At 46.3% G+C, this 17,372-nt stretch overlaps 1 protein-coding gene across 3 annotated transcripts in view; it reads right to left on the bottom strand.

Annotated features, from left to right (window-relative positions):
* FGF13 (fibroblast growth factor 13) overlaps positions 1-17,372 on the bottom strand; it is a 313,728-nt gene that overhangs the window by 237,761 nt on the left and 58,595 nt on the right. Inside the window, exon 1 of one of the 3 annotated variants that reach the window (XM_039382398.1) lies at positions 10,229-10,961. The exons of 1 other annotated variant lie outside the window; for it this stretch is intronic. In XM_039382398.1, coding sequence (XP_039238332.1) covers positions 10,229-10,946 — 718 coding nt within the window. In that variant the 5' untranslated portion in view covers positions 10,947-10,961. Of the gene's footprint in view, positions 1-10,228; positions 10,962-17,372 lie in introns of those variants that run through there. One more of the 3 variants, XM_039382397.1, reaches the window with a different exon arrangement.

The raw sequence follows: 17,372 nt of genomic DNA, 5'->3' as shown, positions 1-17,372 counted from the left end.
TGCATTACTATCTACAAAGCTTTCCCTCCTTTTGTCTACCAACTAGGCACCCTATATGAAAAGACTATTGTTTATATGTTTGTTATTCACAACACCCCAGAAATCACGTGATAGAAATTCCTCCCAAAGATACAATTGTACTAACAGAACTTGAAAACTGGTTTTTCCACTGATATTCTGAAAAGAAAAAAAAAACAAACTCAAGCAGCATTAAACCCAACCCCAAAACAAACACCCAAACCCCTCTTCCAGCTAAAGAAATCAAAGATGCTGCTTCCCAGTGGCCAAGTAACACAGGTCTATATGCTTAACAGGCTAGGTACCTGCCAAACTCCAACATTAAACCAGACACATTCCTTTATCACCCTCCCTGGCCAGGAAATATCCTGACACTGGAGTGGATCTGAAACAGGCCACACTTCATCCCAGAAATCTTTTCTCAGCTCCTGGGACTCGCTGGAGTCAGACTGCTGACTTCCTGCTGCTGTAGCCTTCCCATTATGTCACTGAGAACAGACTTGCTCTTTGATCCCTTTAGACTTATCTCACTTTTACCACCTTTTATTGACTTCTACCGAAATAAATAAAAAAATAACATCCTTTCCTCAGAAAGCAAACGTGGGGCAGAGGGGGAAGAGGAGAAGAGCAGCAAATGAAAGTCATTCCAGTTCTCCTCATCCAATCACTTGAAAACAGTTAGCTATTTTTGGCAAGCTCTGAACGTTCAGTCACTGGTATGCAAGATGAGAAGAAAAAGTAAAGCAGAGCACATGACAAACCTGCACTGACTGTACATCAGTATGGCTGCAGAGACCTTTCTCCTCTTTACAGTGAGAAGAAATACTACTTCAACATCTGCAGCATGGGGTAGGAAGGAGTACCCGCACCACCTGAAGGTCTCAAACAATTACAAATCATGATTCCCCCAGGAAATGCATAGGCCTGTGATTCCCACCAATATTACAATTCCCAGAAATGCCACCACATCTTTATTTCACTAGGAAAGACTTTCACGGTTCAGGTATTCCAGATCTGCACCCCACAAGAAGTGACAATGGTTTGCAGTGTCAATTGAGACCATCACAGTTTCTTATTCTCTTGCAGCACTCACAGGAACAAAGTGTAAGTGACAGAAGTTCAGAGCACTGTGTATAATTACAGTTAAAAAATTTATCATTTTCGAGGAGCACTGTAGCACAAGGTGGGCAAACTGAGAAATAAGAGTAACATAAGAAATTCCTATGTCCACTGAACATAAAAGATAGCTGCATAAAACTTCACAGCAGATGTAAAATCCAAAGCAAAAATGTTTCTGTGTAAGCAATTTGACAGCACATTGAAAATGTATGGAAGTAAATCCAGCCTATGATACTTGAACATTGTGGCCAGTACCAGTGAACTACTTAGAGATGCACGTGGGGATAAAAGAAAAAAAGGTACCTACCATCTTTTTGATAACTCCTGAAAAAATGCCTGAAAACCCAAAATCAGAAGAAATCTCTCTCTCCATGTGTCTGCTGGGCAGGTTAAAAGCGTGCAAGGCTGGGTGTGAACTGATGAGGTGCTGTGGGTTACCTGGAGCTCATTCTACATCACTCCCTTCTATTGGCTCTCTTCCCTGCCCCTCTCCTGTTAGTTTTCCTTTCTGGTTCTTTCATACTTTCTTTACATTATATCTTTCTTATTTTATGCAAGAAAAAAGAATGTCCTGGACTTTTCCCCTTCATTAAGGGAAAATCAGAAATTTCTAAAATTTGAGGAAAAAGTCATCTACAACAGAAGAGGAAAATCTCTGAGGGTTCCTGATTCCCCTTCCCTGGAGATACTCAAAATGCATTTGGACACAGTCCTGAGTAATGTGCTCAGGGGACTCTGCTTGAGCAGGAAGGTTGGACTACATGAGCTCCAGTGCTCCCTTCCAACCTGGACCATTCTGGGATCCCACACCCAAAATTAATGGAAAAGTCAAACAAAACCAGATGAGTGCTAATTACCACTGGATTTGAATAAGCATGCTGTGGGGGGCAGGAGAAAGTGGTTCAGAACCCCTAAACTTCTATATTCAACTAAATAAATAAAACCTGTGTGAACCTGCTGGAATTGCAGAGCTGATGGCCATCACCCCCTCCTCTGTTCAAGGAGCTGCAGTCCCTGGGGAAACCACTGACACACAGGAACGTTACCTGCTTCCAGGAGGAAGAGGGAACTTTCTAATTCCTCTTCCTTGGCCCATTCTAATGAGAAGGGCAATCAGCCCATTACCTTCCTCACCAGATGCTGAGGCTGAGCCACAAGCCCTGGCTGTCACCACATCCCTGTGCAGCTGAGTTGTGTGTTGGTGCCCAGGTGTCATCGTCAGGGGCCTCTGTGAGGTGGGAACAGGGGCTGCCCCAAGAGTTCCAGCACATTCCAAACGGTTCTGGAAGGTTCCACAAAAGCCTCACCCAGCCTGGCAGCGACAACGGTGGTGCCTCTGGGAAAACATGTTGGAAACCAAGAAAAATACTGGGGCCTGTGGTCTCCCTACAGGGGGAACAGGTGGAGGACACCAGAGCAGAGCAGGTGAATATGCCTTAGGGAACCACAGCCCGTGGAGAGCCTGTGCTGGAGCAGGTCTATCCCAAGGACTACAGGTCATGGGAAGGGCTCACACTGGGGCAGGGGAAGAGCGTGAGGAGGAAGGAGTGGCAGAGGAGAGCTTCCACAGACCAACCACCACCCCCATTCCCCACAGTGCTAGGGCAGAGGAGCAGGAGTTTGGAATAGAGAAGTAAAGATGACCCTCGGGAAAAGCAGGAGGAGTGGGAAAGATATCCAAGTTTTTGTCTATATTTCTCACCATCCAACTCTATTTTAATCATCAGTTTTTCCCAAATCATTGTTGTTTTGCCCATGATGGTAATTAGTAAGTGATCTCCCCATCTTTATCATCTCAGTTCATGAGCTTTTCTGTCTCATTTTTTCCCCCTGTCCTGTTGAGGAGTGTGAGCAAGAGAGTGCTGAGTGACCAAGGTCAACCCACCACATAAGCACTTTCTCTCTTGGCAAAGTGTGTTTTAAGGGGATGGAGGAGGGAGAAGATTAGCAGAACAATCAGATGGGTAATGCTACTACTGCTGATGAAATCCCACCTCTGGGATGCCAGTCTCAGTTGTTACAGCTTACACAAACAGGCAGAGGGAAGTCCACCAGAGAAGTACAGCACTGTCTGGAACCCCTGTGCTGGCATCCAAGAGTGATGAACAGAGATGAAGTCGTCACATTACAAAAGCCAGCAAATGCCTGTGGACCACTCCGATCAGATGAGAATTACATGATGCGTTATCTCTGACCTGATCCCGCTAACACAAAAGGAATTCATCCTAAATTGGGTGATAACTAAAAGGACGGGTATCAAAAATATTAAGCACCTGTTAAACAATTTATTCTTAAAGCAACAAGCGGGGCCTTATATCAATTATGTCAACCTCAGATGAAAAGCATCTAGAGATTACCTAGGCCACAGAACAGAGTGATCTCTATAAATACATCTTCATTTCACTTACAACCACAACCACAGTATCAAAGGTAATGAACCGCCACCAGTTCAGATTTAGTTAATCTTGAACAGTGTACGTGTAATGCAACCCAGACCAATCACAATTCAACTGCTATTTCAGGCATATCTCTTCTTCCTGCTTCATTTCTGTCCCTCTGCTCCCTCCCAGCTCAGAGTGATGCTCTAATTATTCAAACAACGTAAGCAGCGTTCAATCCATGCCAGCCCTTTCTTCCTTTAGCACTGACCTTGCCTTATACATCACTCTCACAAAACTAATTAAGTGGAGAACAGTCCCCCTTTACACTCTCTTCATGAAAAGAACTGAATTGCTACCTGCCTGAGGGTGCAATTCAAATTTTCACCTTCATTTCTCTCAGCAAAACAATACAAATATTGAGCAAGAAAACAGACCAGGTAATTCAAGGAAATCCTTTACCCAAGATACCACACAAAAATAAAAGGATTATTGTAAATAACATACTCCTTTAGTTGTTTCATTTTGTTTTTAAACATGTCTTTTCATGTAAGCTTGGCCAAGACGGGTTTTGGGAAAAACAGGAAATTTTTTAGGCAAAAAGACAAAGTTGAGGAAAGAAAAACACTGTTCGGGGTACAGAGACCCTACAGACAGGCTCAACTAAGAGAGATCCAAGTGCCTAAGAAAGCTTCAGTCCCACAAAATATATCTGAAATCACTGAAGCTGTGAAAGCATCCAGTAATCAACAGGGAAGTTCCTCTCCAATATACAGAAACACAAAAATCGTGGTCTGAAAATGCTCAGCTGTAGGTTGTCTACGATGCCAAGCTTGTCCTCCTCCCAGATTCACAGATGTTTTGTTTGTACACAGACTAAGCACACATCTAGATTCAGAGAGGATATTATAAAAGCATAGATTCACTGCTTGCAGTGAGGAGACTAAGAACAGGATTTGCCAAGTCTTTGCTCCTGAGAAAGTGGTTCATACACCCTGGATCCATCTCTTTTCCTCAACACACTATAGCAATAACATGAAGAACAGAAGAAAATTAACATTCATTTGACCCAAGGCTACACTGCAGCACAAAATTCCCAAAGCACTGGGGTAAGACCAGTGCCTTGCAGGAAATCACAGTAAATGGAACAAATACATTTCTTGATGACAAGTCTCCGGCATATTGTGGGTGGCCACAGACCAGAGATGCATGATTTTGCATGGGTCAGGCATCTGCTGTGGATGCTGATGGTCACCCCTTTGCAGTCCCCTGCAATGCTCCATGGGGCTACTCATCCTCCAGGCTTCATCTGCCCAGGAGTTTTTCCTCTGAAGATGAGATTTGGCATCTGCCAAGAAGCAACTATTATTAAGTTTTCCTCTAGAAGCAAAAAAAGATGACTTGCCTTTTACTACCTTCCATGCAACACGAGTTCTTTGGCACAGGCAGCAGCCATGTGAGAACCAACACTATCAAAAACCCGAGTTTGGAGCTTGTCCCTGAAAATCCTGCCTTACTGTGGATTTCTTCAGCTAACACTGAAAGCCATTACAAAGCATTGGCACAAATGTGCTGGCATCTTGATATCAAGGCCACTTCCATTTTTTAATTGCTAGTGTTTTACTGTCATATATGAGGGACCATTGTCTTTGGATTTAGAGGGAAGGATATTTCTTTTATAAATTTATCCTTCATAAAGAGTTACTCTAGTTTGTGGTAGAAAAATCAGTCACAGATAATGAGTCATAACAGGAGGTAGTTACTGTAAATATTCTAAGCATGGACACATTAACAACCACCCACTAATCAGAGGCAATGCCACAGGCAGACACAGAGAACTCCCACTGGTGTCAATGGGAATTTTGAATGGTTCAGGACCTCAGCCAGAAGCTGAGTATCTATTGTAACCTGAAGCATTACCATCCAGGATGGGGTGGGTCATGCCTCAGATTTTGGCTGTCACTTTCCAGTGGGCAATGAAGGCATCCATTCAAAGTGAATCTGCAATCTCAAATTTCAGACAGGAGGCACGGGGATTTCTAGTGTGAAGTGAATAAAACAAAAGCATTGAGTTTAATTACTCATTCTTTGGTGTCATTAAACGTTTATAATACAAACACAAGTTCTGACGCACAAATCAATAGCACCAATTGACCACAAGAAGACCCAGTCTACTGCTGCCAAACATCTGCCTGAAGGGATACTCAAGTTCATACCCTAAACTGCAGCTGCTGCTGAAGTTTGGTGGGGCTTATCTGACACGCAATAGAATTGGCACCCAAATTTCTGACAAAAAGACAAAGAAACGCCCTGCCTCCCACCTGAGCTGCCCAAGCAGCAGTTAAGGTTGTTAGTGCTGTGCTCCCTTCCCCCTTCTCACACAGGTCTGCACTTGCTGCTAATTTTGATTCCGTGGACTCAGACCAAGACGTGGTCAGCTTACATGCTGCTCTTCTTCAGTCCCTGAAGTAAGTTACTTTCTCATGATTCAGTACTATAGAAATATAACTGTTGAGATCAGCTTCTTTATTTTTGTCGGCTTTTCTCCAGACCTTTCAATCATAAGCTGCATTATACTATATTCCCATAATGCCAGGAAAAGCAGTAATAGATACCTCAAAATTCTGACTTCTGTTTTTCCTGCCAAGTGATTTCTCTAAGTGCTTTGTTTTCTGCTGTCACTGAAATAGAATAGTACCTGTACTTCCAAAGTCTTCACTGTTACTGTCACTATTTCAATACACTCCTCTCAGATTAGAAGCTTTCAGCTTCAAAGATACTCCTATTTAGCTTTCTGGAGAAGAAAATATACTCTGCACTTTCTCACTGCTCATGGCTGAAATTACCAGACATTTGGACAAAGCAATCAAAGTTTCTTGTGGTGACAACATGGTGACAGGAAAAGACACCCCGTGATGCCCTGATGGGGAAGCCAATAGTATTATGATCCCACAGGTAAAAAGAAAAACAAATGCAGATTAATCCATTCCTCAGATTTAGTTTCAGACTCTCTGCTCTGTCTCTCGGTTTTCCTCAGAAGAGTCACACAAACTGCACAGCAGCCTCTGGAAAGAGTCTGGCTGAAATACTAGACAGCACGAGCTCTTTAAGGCCCAGATCCAAAGGACAGGGATTTCAGCATGTCTCGGCTCCCTTTCTAATGCCCCGTATTCTTCTACTGCCCCACACCTCTCCCCCAAATAAAAGGTTAGCAAATATTTCATTCAAATGTGTGTTGACATAGCCCCAGGGATCGCTGGGGACACTCCATATACTGTTCTCAAAGCACAAAGCAAAAACATTTTCAGGGAGAGCTGGGGAAAGTCACCTGTCCTACCACACACATGGCTCTCCCTACACCAGCTATGTGGCAGGAAAAGAACCTGGTTGGTGGGAACTGTTCTGCTGCCTGGGGGAATTTCCTGAGCATATTACTACAATGGAAGAAGAGCTGTTACCAACCACCAGATGACCACTGCAGGATGCTGAGCTGGTGTTACACAGATTCTCATACTCCTGCTTAACCCCAGAGCAAATGCAGACTGAGGAGAGACACGGAAACCTACCCCATGCTTGAAATCACCAATATAGAGGGGACAAGGCTGCTCTCTGGAACAAGTTGTTTGCTACCACAGACACCACTCTGGAGCAGCAGCAGTGCTGCCAATCTATCTGTTTAAAACAGCCTGCAGATTACATGGGTTTATGGCATCCTGCACCTCCCTAACACTCACACAGTTAAAAAAAAAATGGAGGAAAAAAAATCTTATAGGCTACATTCACAGTTAAGGCAGCATCTTGCAGAAAGTTAAGGTGCACGTCCCTAACTTCGCTAGGTTAATCCAGGAGCTTTATTTAGATTGGGATAGTTAATTCTCAGACATCCACAGCCAGTTTTAAAAGCAGCCAATTTCTGAGCAAAACAGCCATCACTGGGTTTTCTAGGCAGGACTTGTAAGTGGAACCAATAGACTCTGAAGCAAGCAGTTACTTTCCTCTTTGGCTTTGGAAAAGAAGTGAAAAATCACAACTATTTAATTAAAAACGGATTTTGGTACTTCTATTGCACCTGTGCAGCTCCACTGATGCCACCACAGGCTTTATGAGAGAGGGTAATTTAACTGAAAATACCCACTGCAAGACAGTAAGTACTTGCTCTGGATTGTGCTGACTCCTACCAAAATCCACAGCCTTTCAAGGTTCTGTATAAGTCAAGTTTTTCTACAAAGGCCCACCACAAAAGCTGATTGCAGAAAGTGCCATTTAACAATTTACACAAAGCAGCTCTTTACATTTGGGCTGAATATGGCCCTCCTCAAGTTCTGTAGAGAACTACAGCAAAGTCTCATCTGATGCACAACCTGTAACGCATAAGAAAGCTTCAGGAGTAAGAAAAGCTGACACTGCTATCACTGACAAAGTACTCCACATTTATTATGCAAATATAACCGGGACACCTGCACTTACAGCAGGTATTAAAATTACATCATATATCTTACAGAATGTAGGATATATGAACATATCACCACAATAAGCTACTCTTACATGAAATGTGATTGTATTGTTCTTTGAAAAAGGGACTAACTAACTCAAAAACACAGATGTTTCTCTCAGGACTGAAGTATTTCCAGTGCCACTGTATAGCTGCAGAAAAATGCAGGAAATGGTGTACCATCCTTTCCAGACAAATTACTGTTTCATTGTATCAAACAAACAAACAAACAATATCAAACAACAGCCCACCCATCACAGCCTGTTTTTACTATGCTAAATCCAAATTAAACGTTCTCACTGAGAACAATAACACTCGAGAACACCAAAAGGAAATTCAGGTGGTTCAGAGCAAAAAACATTTCCTATTTTCGTCTACAACAGAGGAGGCTAAAGAAGGCCATGCAGCCTATATATTAACTGGTAAATGCTACCTCCTTATCATCGTACCTGGAGCCTTTTAAAAGCGTATTTCACAGACGTTAACCATTACTCACTTTCCCACAGCAGTACCAAACCACCTTATAGGAGTACCGGCTCCTCCTGCTGTATCTAAAACTGCCTCTTCCCTTGGTGATAACGGAGAAAGTTTTTATTCAAGCTCAAGGAGTGTACCAGCGTCTCCTGGAAGCAGAGGATCAGCATCAACTGCTTTTCTTGGGAGTCTCAGAATATACACCTTCTGGTACACTGTCACCACAGAAATCAAAGCCTCACATGTCTAAGTCGTTACTGACTCACTAACAGCAGATACAAATGCCTTTGTCCCAATGTTTTGAAACATACATGTGCCAAAACCTGTACACAGGCAATTTCAAACGTGAAGTCAATGTGTCATTAGAACTTGTAATCATAGCACAAAATGGAATATGTACACTTTACTTAAAGAAACAAGCTTTCAAGCAAGCATAGCATAAGTATGGCAAATTTTTTTTGTTTAGGATTACAACACAGTTCTAAATCATGCAAAGTAATTCCTCAGAAAGACAGAAATCTTTTGTTCTGCATTGCTTAATAAATTATTTAAAGCATAATTTAGGCAATAAGGCCACCATAAACGAAAAAAAAAAACAACACCACAACTCAACTTCAAAGAAGATAACGAAAGGCAAAAAAATTATTTATATAGAAAAATGTAAGGTTTTGCAATGCAACTGAGTGGTGAACTTGTGTTGCTGTGAAAAATAATAATAAAAAAAAAATCCGATGCAAACGCTAAGGTTTTGGTCAAAGGATAACATAGAAGTGGAAAGAGAGTTGGGGGATAGAAAACCCGCATTAAAAAAAAACAACTCAAAAGCGTTAAACAAACTTTTTCAAAATCAAGAAACCAAAAAGTTTTTTTCTAAAGAATAGAAAGGATGAATTGTTTTGATTTGGCCTCTCAGGCTGCTAAAAAAGTAAATGCCAGGGAAGTGCCCATCACGTTTCATAAAACTAGCAAATACGGAGCAGGTTTTCCCTCTTTAGGGGAGGCCCGGCCCATACCCTTCACCGGGTACCTCACCAGCCCCAGCCTGCCACCCAGATGGACATTTGAGACGACACACGGATTTATGTAGGAACACACAGGAACACCGCTCTGGAGGGACACGGAGCGCTCCCGCACCAGCCCCTTCCCGCACGTCCCCTACAGCCCCGCGCTGGGGATGGGGGCTCGACAGAGGGGGGCACCGCCACCTGTGCGTGCCCCCTGAGCGGGCCATGCAGCGCGACAGGGACACCCCGCGTGCAGCACAGCCCCCAGGCCATGCACCCCGCCCCCGCATGCCCCCAGCGCCCGCCGGTCCCGGGGGCGAACCGGAGTGGGGGAACCCCCCCGAGCGCAGCCCCAGCTGGGGGGTCACCCCCCGGCCCCGGCGGTGCCCCGGCTCCGCGTCTCCATGGCGATGTCTTCCCGCTCCGCTCGCCTCGGCCGGAGCCGGGGCCGATGCAGCGCCGAGCACCCCCCGGCCCGCGGCAGGGGAGCCGCACCCCCCTCGGCGGGGAGAGGGGGGGCACTTACTTTCGGCGGTGCCGCATTGAGCCGGGCCCCCACGCCCCGCCGTGCCGGGGTGCCGGTGCAGCGCCCCGCACGCCAGGCACCGATCCCCGCCCCGGGCTCTCCCGAGCTGCGGGGCTGTCGGCGGAGCGGTGCCTCCCTCCCAGCCCGGTAAGGTCGGGCTGTCCGCGGTCGGGCCGGGGAACACGCCGGTTTATCGGGGCGGCTGCGCCTGCCTTACCCTTGGAAGCATCTTTCTCTTCTTTGGGCTTGATCACCTTCCCGCTCATAGACCCCAGCTTGGGTGGGAAAATCCCCGGGAGCGTCGCGGATTCCGGCTGGACCCAAAGAAACCTCGGGCGGGGGACAGCGTGCGTGCGTGGGGGGGATCCTCTACGCCGAAAAGGCAGAAATAACACCAACAGAAGGGGAGGAGGGGGGAAATGAGGAGCCGGAGAGCTGCCCGCTCCCCGGCGCGGTGCCTCGGAGCCCGGCGGCGCCGCCGCGGTGCCTGCGGGAGCGGAGCGGGGAGCGGAGCGGGGGGCTCCGGCAGCCGCAGCACCGAGCCCCTGCGCCGCTCGCCGTGCCGGAGACAAAAGCGATTTTCCCTGTGTCTGCCTGGCCCCGGCCCCCTCCTTCCCCCGCCTCCCCGGCACTGCCTCCCCTCCCCAGGGCCAGGGAAGCGCAGCCGGTCCTGGAAGTCCCACCGACCGGGGGGAGGGGGGTACTGTGAGTTGGGAAGGGTTGTTTGCTTGGCTGTGTCGGGGTTTGGTTTTTGTCTTTTCGCATCCTCCCTTAATAATAACGGGATGGAGCAGCCAGAGCTGCAGCCGCGGATAGGAGGAGAAGGAGGAGGAGGACGCGAGTCCCCGGCACTGCAGAAGAGGCGGCAGGTTTACGCTCGCGGCAACAAGGAGCGCTGGAACTGCCCCCTCAGACCCCCCCCGGGTTCCGCGCATCCCCTTCCCCACCAAATAGTACCGGGGGGGAAGGGGGGGGAGGAGGCAACACGCCCCCGCTGCCCTCCAGCTACCGGACGGTATCCCATCGAAGGCTGGGGGTGGCGTAGAGCCGGACTGCCCCCCCATCTGCGGAGGCGCTCCCACCCCCTATCTCACAAGGGGAGGCTCCGGCCAAGGGGCTGTGGCCCCTGGCACCGCCCGGTCCCGAGCCCGGCAGCCTGTTGCTGCCGTCGCGGGAGTGCAAAGAGCCGGCCTGGGGACATGGAGCGAAAAGGAGGGCACTGCATTCCCTTTAACTGGGGACACGCAGAGCCTATGCCGTCCCCCTCCCACCTCTACTGCTCTGCCCCGGGGCGTGGGACGGCGCTCCCCCCCCTCCCTGCCTCCCCTCCATCCGCCCTCGGGGAGCAGGAGGGGACCCCCAAGAGCAGCCAAATGTCCCCTCACCTGTGCTACAAAACGGCGTGTCCCCCCCTCCCCCTTTGGCGGGGGCAAAACTTCCTACGAGCGGGGCTGCTGTCAGGGGAGGGAGCGCAGGCTGCGCAGGGAGGGAGGGAGGGAAGGAAGGAGAAAACCAATGCAGCTGGCGCCCCTTGGAGCCTGGCCCTACTCGGTAGCGCCCAAAATAAAATGCTGGGAAGGGCGAGCCGTGAAGTGCCTGGGGGAGCCCGTCGGTGCGGCAGCCGGACTCTTCCAATCTCTTCCTCCCCCCCTCCCCAAAATGGCCCGTTTGGAGCGGGGGACACAGTGGATTTCTCAAGACCAACAGGGAACAAGGTGGAGCTGGGCACCCCCGGGGGAAGGCAATATGGTCAGGGCACGGCCCTCCCCGTGGCCTCTGGGCACTCCTCTGCACATCCTGCCCCCACGGCGGGAGAGGCAACGCGCACAAAAGCGCAACCCCCGCACCGGGGGTCTCCGGGAGAGGCAGCAGCCACCGGGGCTGCGCGGCCTCTATTTTTAGCGGAGCCGAATTCCTGCCCCTTCACCCTCCGTTGCTCCAGCCCAGCGCTGGGGACAGCTGGAGGCAGATCGGCTTACGGCGACCAGCGGGACCGGCCGCCTCCTGCTTCTGCCCCGAGCGAGGGCACCGGACTGCCAGGAGGCAGGACATCCCCTGATTAAGTGGAGGATGAGCCACAGCGTGGGATAAAGCCTCGTTCCCAGTGCACACAGGTGGCTGGAGATCAGGTGCGATGAGGAAAATGAGGGCTGTTTTAGCTACGAATGAAGAGCCAGGATCACGGGTGCCACCAGGAAGACCTTAATGCTTGCACTTATTAAAGACATTCTAATAAAAAATACACAAAACTGAACCCCAAGTCCTCAAGCAGAGCTCCTCCAGACCTCCATGCATCTGTCTGTACTATCATCGATCTCTGCTCTGTTTCTGGAACCAAGGAATTGTCCTGGTAGGGTCAGCTTTGCTTTATAGAGATTCAGGATGCCCAGAGAAGTGATGGATTCACCATCCCTGGAGGTGTTTAAAAACCACAAAAATGTGGCACTTAGGGAAATGGTTTAGCAGTGAACATGGCAGTGCTGGGTTAACAGTTAGACTTGGTGACCTCAGTGGTCTTTTCCAAAGTAAATGATTCTAGGATTCAGTAAGCCCTCAGATGATGGTCGATTTAGGGTGCTCTCAATGTAAGTCTGTTTTACTTCAGCCTTTTCTGTGATTTCTTTTTTAAACACTTCAGAGACATGCCAGGAGGATCAAAAACTTGATCTTCGTTTTTGTGTGTTTCTCTCCGGTCAAACATAGATCACTGAATCTAGAGAGCTGGAAGTGGAGTGGGGAAGGAGCGATTCCGTGGTTCAGCTGAGCCAGTGCTGGCAGAAGGAGGCAGTGAACCCCAGCAAGGAGATTTCAGCTGTCCAATACAACTTAGACCCTAATTTTCCAAGGCATTCGCAGTGTCTTTGCTGAGAGTCACTGGCAATTCACACCTCTGGTCTGAGGTCTTTCCAGCACCGGAGGCCACTGATAAATGCTGTGCTTAGTGCTGACAGTGAACTTGCATTAAGTAAGCCATTCTCACCTTTGCCAGGAGACCTGTTAAATTTTACAGGAATAGTTATTACATTGACCAAATGAGGCCCATACACTCAAACTAAACGTTGGAAGGAGGCAGCAGCTCAGCAGGTTGCAGAAGAATCGTACCTAATGGTGGGCAGAGAGAGCTTAGCCTGCTGTTTTAAAGTGAGTTGGTTTTTCCCTTTACTAGTTTTCAGAGTTTAGAAGTGTCAGTTGAAACAGTAATAAAACATGATGTTAGGCATGCAAAATATAAGGGGATTTGCATGAAGGCTTATTGCAATCCAAGTACAGTTTGCACAGCCTTTAATTCTAAAGCTACCTTGATGGCTCAAGTATTTTAGTGGAAATGGTATTTGTGGTCAGGGCACTGACTTAAGTCTTCAGTTTTCCTCATCAGTTCTTTCCTTTGAAGTGAGCATCTCTGGATTTTAGGTAAATCACTTCAAGTTTGGCTTTGCAACAAAATTTCTTTAACTAACTCACAAATATTTAAACATGAATCTGAGTCTTAGCATCAATTCCCAGCTATAGTAGGGAAAATTGTCACCTCGTTGCTTCACAGCTATGATACTGGAAGTTGAGAAGCAGTTGGATGCAGTGGTGACAGAAGTGATACACAACAAGCTACATACCACAGCCAGGCTTACACAGAAACTTACCTATACATGGTCCTGACATGGATCCTGTACCTCTCACTGACAGGATTCTGTGAGTTTCTGAATTAGAAGCAATTTCTGCATCTCCAGATAAATCGGATACCCAGAGGAAGATTTAGTGATGTTTAATACAAAGAAATCTGATGCATCCTATGCAAGTGTTGTTTAGGTGTTCCCTATCCACCTATGTGGCTTGGGAGGCTTTAAATTCAAGACTGTCTCTTTGGGGGAGCACAATTTAAAGTCAAATATAGTAAATTGCTTAATTACACACCTTTTGTGTGCCTCCCAAGATTGTGATGCAGTCATCTAAACTGAGTGGCAACAAGCAAGGCAGCACAAGTGGTTGGAGCATCATCTATACCCTTTTATGGTTCATAAGCTCTCCTTCCCAGAGGGACAAATGTAATTGCCCCAGGCACAGCAAGGTCTCACAAGCTCCAAGTGTGAAGTGAAACATGAGGCTTTTGCAGCAGAGAGACTCACACAGCAGATCATATTTGGGCTCTCCAAATACTCACAGCTCACGGAGGCTCTTTAGAAACAGGCACAGCAGAGCTGACATGCTGCACGGAGCTGTGCCTCTGCTGAGGGTATTTATTCCCCCAGGAACATCTCCCAGAAGGTTCTGACTTGGCACAGGCTTGGCTAAGTCGAGTATCACTTACAATATGAAACTGTAAACTGTAAGTGCTTTTATACAGCACAACTATTGCTGCTTAATGTGCAATAGCTGTACGGTCTGTCTATAAAACACACACTCAAGTCATGAACATGCTTTTCCTATCCTCGTAAAATATCTATAGAGACTTATATCCCCTGAGGAATTCTGGAATTCATGCAGATGCGGTAGTGACATTGCTGCTCAGTGTACTTTTTTCTTGGTTCTTTGGCTGATGCTCAAGTTGAAATTTTCTCTTTTCTGCAGGCAGGGGTTTGTAAAAAGTCCAGGTTCTACTCTTTTATATAGCAGGTATCTTACACTGTGCCTTTAAAGCAGTCCAGCAAGTCTAAATTACCATTGTCATGATGGTTCCTGGTATGTTCCCAGTTAAATCTGAAGTAAAACTCCCCCTACATTCAGGTGGAGCGGGATTAGGCCTTAAATTTAAGATTCCAGACATGATGAAGTCTCACTAATACAAGTACTTACTCCTCATTTCAATTTATATTTCAATATTCATAGTGGCATCTAGAGGTATCTGTTCCATTTTGATAAAATAACTAAATGAAGCGGGCATGTGTCTAGTTTTGTTCCCACTATTTTGAAATGGTGCCTATAAAATCAGTCCAAATAGATCCATCGCACATCTCCTTATTGCCTGGCCTGACACTGTTTCAACTGGAATGCCAGGGCAAACTTCTTTACTAACAGTTGTGTGTTATAACAAAACCCACAAATATTTACAGATGAGATAAATACCAAGCACAGGGCCAAAACACAGCCTATCATCTAGCAGGTACATCCCTGTTCTGACAAATGTTTAATTTGATCCCCATCTTATTTTTACCATTCCTATTCCTACGCAGTCTTAAGTGCTACACAGAAGATCTTTTTTGGGCAGACAGCTTGCTGTGCACAATTTTCCTCCTTTTGATTGCCAAAACCCAACTGCTATACGCAAATAGAGTTCCAGCTAATGGATTGTGTGGAGATTGCAGTTTAATTTCTCTAAGTAATTCAGTCTGATAACAGAGACACCCTCAGAAGACACTACTGGGAAGGGATAATGATCATACATCGTGTGGCACGTTGAACCTGGCTGGATGCCAGGTGTCCACCAAAGCTGCTCCATCACTTCCCTCAGCAGGACAAGGAAGAGAAAATATAACATTGGGATAAGAACAGGAAGAGTTCACTCACCGATCACCATCATGGGCAAAACTGACTCGACTTGGGGAAAACAATTAGTTTAATGTCTTACCAATCAAATCAGAGTAGGATAATGAGAAGTAAAAAATAAATCTTAAAAACATACAAAAAAAGTTTTCTGTCTCAAAATCCTACCCAGATTACCTCTAATAGATGGGTGCTTGTCAGCCTGCCTTTTTTTGAGGTTGCCCCTTTCCTCACTGTTTAAGAATTCTCATCTCCTTTGCACCAGCAGCATCATCCTGACACCAGAGTCTCTAGACATGCAATAACCATTTATCACCAGTACACTAAAACTGAGTAACATTGGAAACACGAAGGACATAGTTTCACAAGCATATGACGTGGCAATGTTGCCCTGGGAGAATGCAATGAAGGTGCACCCTTTTCCTTCACCTCATCCAGCCCTGCTCCTGTTTGCATGAATGTGCACACAGGCACAAAGCAGACAAAGCCAGGTCCTTGCAAAAAATGACAGGTAGTTTGTTCCTTCTCCAGGGGAGACAGTGGGGACCATAATCAACTTAAATAAAGTTACTACTCGATAGCTTTTGTTAGGCACCTGCAGGCAGAACTTTAGAAGGTGAAGTGAAAGAAAATGAAGGAAGCATTTGGTATCCTAACTCAAACCAGATGTCTTGACGTCAAAAGATTTTTGCCCAGGGCTTCTCCAAGGCTGGTGAAAAGTTTGTGACAGCATAAAGATGAAAGACCTGGTTCTTGTGCTATTCAGAGCACAAGTCAAAAGGTGAAGGTGGTCTCATACCCCTCATGAACATAATAACAAGAAGCACAAATCGCTATCACTTGCTACTTTTTTATTGTGTAAAGTAAAAAGAAAAGTGCCCTCCTTCACATAGCTCATCATCCTGCACATTACAGCTTTCCTCTTACAACTCCTTCTAGCTGCTTGGTCAAGTCTTAAAACTGGAAAGGTTTTGAAGTCGAGCTGAAACAGGAGCTTTGATGTTTGACTCCCCCAAGCTGCAGACTGGCAGTGGTGGCTGATCTCACCCAGCCTTTGTGGATCTGAGAGAAAACAGTATTTGAAGAGGCTGGGGAAGCAGAATGTGCAGGATTCTAAATCTGGTCCTGGAATCCAGAGGCAGACTCATATGGTCATGAAGTCCCAGTGCAATGGGTTAGCTGACATTAAAAACCTTGGGCCATTTGGTAATAGACACGCAAAAGACTGCAATGAGCATTTCGTGACTGATCTGAGCCTTCCCTAGAGTTACACTCGAGTTTGAGACACAGAGAGCTAATAGAGCAACAGCAGGGAAAAGAACATACAGTAATATTTGAAAGGAAACTTGCCAAGCAGAGCTTTAACCTTTTTACAGGCTTGCATATGCAATGATGTCATAGGATAACATTTTCATGTCTGACTTTTTCCCTAAGAATTGTAAAAATTAATCAGTGTTTGATTTTTACAAGCCTGAGACACAGAGAGGGGAATGTAATGGTTAGCTTTTCAGGCCTATTTTTGGACTCAAAGAAATCTAAAAAACCAGTTATGCTTAAAGTTCAGAGCAAATCCTTGAAGGAAAAACATAAAGACATTAAATGAGTTCGAGAAAATCATCTTAAAAGAAAGTTCTAAGTGTTGCAAGAAGCCTACAATGTGTAAGGCAAGCCATATTCTGCTAATTTGAACGTGCTCTTTCACACTAAGCAGCATTATAATTGTATAGCCACAAAATAAGTTGCTTACTCTGATGTGAACCTGTTACCTCTCTGCTACTTTCTGATCCTTTCCACCATGGAATTGCCTTCCCCTTTAAAGCTCTATGCAGTTCATCCCATTGTCTCAGTTCTCTTTAACTTGCAGCAATTTTAAGCAGCATCTGATG

Source organism: Pipra filicauda, unplaced genomic scaffold, assembly GCF_003945595.2.
Source record: "Pipra filicauda isolate LSUMZ 115617 unplaced genomic scaffold, ASM394559v2 scaffold268_size1050017_pilon, whole genome shotgun sequence".
NCBI classification, from domain to species: domain Eukaryota; kingdom Metazoa; phylum Chordata; class Aves; order Passeriformes; family Pipridae; genus Pipra; species Pipra filicauda.
Note: the sequence above shows the minus strand (reverse complement) of the source record. Positions and strands in the feature narration are given on the sequence as shown.